This window comes from Mycetomoellerius zeteki, unplaced genomic scaffold (assembly GCF_001594055.1).
Source record: "Mycetomoellerius zeteki isolate Tzet28-1 unplaced genomic scaffold, Tzet1.0 scaffold344, whole genome shotgun sequence".
Lineage (NCBI taxonomy): Eukaryota > Metazoa > Arthropoda > Insecta > Hymenoptera > Formicidae > Mycetomoellerius > Mycetomoellerius zeteki.
In genome coordinates this window covers 87,381-92,155 of record NW_017257332.1, presented here as the reverse complement: position 1 = coordinate 92,155, position 4,775 = coordinate 87,381, and the positions used below count along the sequence as shown (strand labels likewise).

The following is a 4,775-nucleotide window of genomic DNA, read 5'->3' as shown; positions in this document are numbered from 1 at the left end:
AATCATGCATCGTGTGCGGCCAGCTTTACGCTTACGACTAAAATTTTTACTGTGCCTTTAGTCCGGATCTACAATAGATGTTTTAAGCTTTAAGCCGTAAGAAATTGACCAATTACAATCGAATTCGAGGAGAATAATTGACTATGATTCGTCCATTTCTTATGGCTTAAGGCTTAAAACCTTATTGTAGATCTGGGGTTACTAAAGACAAAACTTAAGTCATAAGACACTGTCTTAAGATTATAATGCCCGTATTCATAGTCAGACTTTTACTTAAGGCTTCCTTAAATTTATCTTTAGATGCTCAGTAGCCAATGAAATAATTCGTAGAGTATCTGAAGATAAATTTAAGGAAGCCTTAAATATAAGGCCCTACTGTGAATACGGACATAAGTCACCCGTTCTGCTAGGGTCCTTATAAAGATTTCAGTGCGTCCGGCACTGCAAACTGCGCACCGGCACGTTGCCCCAGATACCGCGTCTATTTAAAAATGGCGCACATTTTCGATTTAGTCCAATTTAGTCTTGATTGCGCTCCTGAACCGACTCCACAGTCCACAGTTCACGAAGAAGAATTGAGAAGAATGGATAAGGGGACTGTGGAGATCGCGACTTCGCTCGAGAAGACGGCGCGGAGGCTCACCGATGACATACAAAGTATGTCGAATTACAGGACGCTTTACAACGAGATACAAGTGCGTGCTCGGTACTCGTCGTTGAACGCCCGTCAAAAGCGGTGGCAGTGCATTTCCCATCTGTCTTTTCGCAGAGACTCGTCGCGTCATCCGTCGTGGACAAAGACGACTTTAAGAACTCGCTGGTCGCAGCACTTAAAGATAATGGTCTGGAGACCGAAATCAGAAACACGGTGTTTCACTGGGCACGATCACGGGTATTCCCTAACAATTTCCAACTCCTACTGAATTTTCTATTGTTTGTGGCTCAACTAGTATTTATTCCTGTGAGCTTTATAATATATAGCTTTATAATATATAATATATAACATTGAGGAATGGAAACGTCTTAATTCCTAGACACTCTGGTACTGTTTTTTTTTTTGTTAGGAATTCACTGATTGACTAATGTTATTTTAAAATATAAGTATTTGAGCCGTTTATTTTGAAAGTGGCCTAAGTCCATTTGTCAATTTTTTGTTGTTGACTGTACTAGCGTGTACAACTTGAAGTTAGCTGTCATAAACAACATTTTGCGGTTAAGTATATTCAGAGTATACGATAATTTCTGACACATAAATTTTCGCAATTATTTCAATAATTAAAAACATTACTTTGAAAGTGGCCTAAGTCCAATCTATTATAATGTGGAAATCATAGACCACAAATTTTTAGTATTAGGACATTCATTTTTACCGAATGATAGAGATTTTGGCGTCGTAGAAATGTCATTAAAGAAAAATAATTTACTGTTTGTCCCCCAAGATTATTATAATGTTATCAAAAAGTGCCGGAAAGGTAATAACTTTATTCTAAATGAAATGAAACAAGAGGATTTCATATCAACAAGATTTTTGGAGGACGCAGTTTTTAAAAGGGTAAAGAATTCTAACGGAGAAACAATAAATTGGTTAAAAATATGCTGGATGCGTTTTTTGAGAAATGAACCATATAAAATTTTCTATAAGATATCAATGGATGAGAATGCAGAGTTTAAAATCCTGGATTTATTACCACGTCGGGGTAGACCAAGAAAATTCGAAAATATTGTATTGACACCACTTTATAAAAATATAAGACAAATTTCAACAGCGAAATAAGGACATGATGGACTTACTACGATATATACTACCGGAGCACCATGACTTCTTCAAATCCCTCCCGCATACACAAAATGTAGATGAGCAGTAAATTGTTATGTAATTTATATAGTTAGAAGATTTCCTGAATTGCATAAATTGTGTTTTTGAAGTGTTGTAAAGAAATAATATAAAATAAATTGAGTATTGTTTTTTCAATTTGAAGCATTTTAAATTGTCGAATGGACTTGGGCTCTTTCAAATTTTATAACAAATCTAGTTGTTAATTTTGAAAGTGGCTTAACTCCATTTGTAGTAAGAAAACACATATTATTCACTTAATAATTGCTATTATTTTAATAGGAATTGTAAATTTAACTCTCTTAGATACACTTAAGCAGTGTGACATGTTGGTATCCTATACGTATATTTTTAATTTTATTGAAACGCAAACTCTTAAATATCTCAATTTAAAAATAAATGGACTTAGGTCACTTTCAAAATAAACGGCTCATTTATATGCCTTCCTTTTTTTCGTCAAGCCATAATATTTTCTTTAATTTACTATAAGATAAACACCAGTATATTATAGAGCTCAATGTACTTAAAATTAAATGAACTAAATATATATTTAAAGTTTGGCAAAAGCAAGACAGAAAATTTTATTGCAGTCTAGTTCAGCAACAAATAACAGGAGGCCTCTTCTTGAATTTATATCTAAGGCTTTATGTGATATTTTTCAAGAATAAAGCTCAATTCAAATCACCTAAATGGATCTTTGTTTCTCTCTCTCTCTCTCTCTCTCTCTCTCTCTCTCTCTCTCTTTCTCTCTCTTCGCAGGGTTCACTGCACTCTCGGTCAGTTTCACACATACAGGCAGCTGACCTGAGCTATCTAAAGAAGACTCAGATTCAATGGGAACGACGCATACAGAAATCATTAAATTCGACATGCAGTGAATTGAACATTCCACTGGCTCGTATAAGATCCACTGCTGATAGGGACGAACTGGCTGAAAAGTGGAATGAATTGAGCACTTATGACATAAGTAAATATTAAAGTGAATTTAAAGATAAGGTTCAAGTTGTACTTTGAATTACTTACAGAATACAATTTTCAGATTTATCACAATACCGACCACTGTATGCACCAAAGGACTTTCTAGATGTATTGTTTTCCATACGTGATCCCTCGTTCAAAAAGCAACCGTGTGTAATTACAGATTTATATAAAAATCAACCCTACCCAGCTTTATTTGAATAAAAATGTGTCTGTATAAAGCTCTTTATCGAAACATTTCAGAGACGAATTAAATTGGGATTTTAGTCATATACAGATTAGTGTAAAAACGCTTGCGCAATTGGTGCGAATTTTATCTAATCGCTTCTAATTTATAATTTGTATACACGAATGTACATATAGAAGATTTCTTTGTATAGAGGCGAATGTACTCAGAATTAGCACAGGGAATACCATTGCTAGGAATAAATCCTGATATGCCGGCCACAGAAAGTTTCCCAAATTTGGAAGCCGAGCGAACGCACATTGGCGAAAAAGTATTAAACTCGAATCATGCTCCGATTGCACAGGAATTTCTTAAAAGGGGATCTCCACGAGCGTTGCGCGGTCGTATTTGGTCACTCGTTCTCGGATCTGTTATCAAAGATAATGTATAATTAATATCTTATGATCTTTGTTGCATTGTAAGCTAGAGATTGATGTCTCTGATTATTATCGATATAGATACATAATTTTTCTTCTTTAGGATATAGAATATTATGAGGAATTGAAAAATATGGTTTTGCAATATGATATTGTGATAGACAAGCTGATAATAATGGTAACATGTTTTTTTAAATTATATTATCTGTTTCTAAGTAAAAGAAACAATGTGAAAAATCTTGCATGTCGATAGGATGTACAATTAACGGCGAGAAACGACGATCAATACTTTGTATTTGAAGATGTTTTGTATAAGACAATGTTGTGCTTTTCGAGAGATTCTGAAATACTTGCCCCAGTCACAACTGACAGAAGTGCCGGGAGTCAAGTGATACACGCGGTTTTGCAAGGCAAACCAGCGACACTGGAAAATACTTTGGTCTTTCCACCAAGTGGTGTTATTCCGTTCCATGGATTTACAATGTACGGTAAGGAATTGCAAAAGCTATGATTTAGTCAATTCTCTTCTTATATTTAAGGCTATCTTAAGTATGTACAATCATAAACCACTCACAGAATTGTATTAACATTTCATAAAATTTCTCAAGATCTCTGGATATTGGCCCTGTTTTTTTTTCTAATTAACTAATTGTCAACATTTCCACATTAGCTACGTCATTTTGTTATTTATATGATGATCCCTGCGTTATGTATTATACTTTCCGTGCATTCTACTTGAGATACTGGTTCCGTTTGCACACTGTATCGAGTCACGAACAAGGTATAGTTGCTCTCTGCTTACTTTTTGAACGATTACTGCAATGCCATGAACCGCAGTTGTGGGCTCATTTCAAAAATATACATATTCAACCGTGAGTTTATCTCTTTAGCTGCCTGTAGCATTATTTGCACAATCCATTATTAATTTAACGTGTATGCATTTCCAGCATAAAAATAGTCTTTAAATGGCTTATGAGAGGCTTCAGTGGCCATTTACCGCCTGAACAATTGTTGTATCTTTGGGATCTAATTCTCGGTTATGATTCTTTGGAAATTATTCCACTACTGGCGGTGACAATATTGAGTTTTCGAAAAGAAAATTTACTGCAAGTTAATACTCAACAGAATGTAGAGGTATGGAAATGATATCATTACATGAATTCCCGCTAAACACAAGGTAACAGTAACGTTACATTAATTGCAATTTTCCACTCAATAATATAATGTAATATAATGCACACGTTGTATGGAACAGTTACATTATTGAGTAGGAAATTATAACATTAATGTAATGTTGTTACTTTGTGTTAGGTGAGTTACAAACAGTTGTGTGTGTGTGTGTGTGTGTGTGTGTGTGTGT

At 34.7% G+C, this 4,775-nt stretch overlaps 1 protein-coding gene across 1 annotated transcript in view; it reads left to right on the top strand.

Annotated features, from left to right (window-relative positions):
- Positions 1 to 543: 543 nt before the first annotated feature.
- Positions 544 to 4,775, top strand: part of LOC108725368 (TBC1 domain family member 19) — a 4,594-nt gene continuing 362 nt past the window's right edge. The window contains exons 1-10 of the mRNA XM_018452362.1: positions 544 to 695; positions 770 to 892; positions 2,594 to 2,801; positions 2,874 to 2,961; positions 3,056 to 3,116; positions 3,193 to 3,423; positions 3,519 to 3,593; positions 3,669 to 3,903; positions 4,086 to 4,287; positions 4,363 to 4,549. Of these exons, the coding sequence (XP_018307864.1) occupies positions 585 to 695; positions 770 to 892; positions 2,594 to 2,801; positions 2,874 to 2,961; positions 3,056 to 3,116; positions 3,193 to 3,423; positions 3,519 to 3,593; positions 3,669 to 3,903; positions 4,086 to 4,287; positions 4,363 to 4,549 (1,521 nt within the window). The 5' untranslated portion in view covers positions 544 to 584. The remainder of the gene's footprint in view (positions 696 to 769; positions 893 to 2,593; positions 2,802 to 2,873; positions 2,962 to 3,055; positions 3,117 to 3,192; positions 3,424 to 3,518; positions 3,594 to 3,668; positions 3,904 to 4,085; positions 4,288 to 4,362; positions 4,550 to 4,775) is intronic.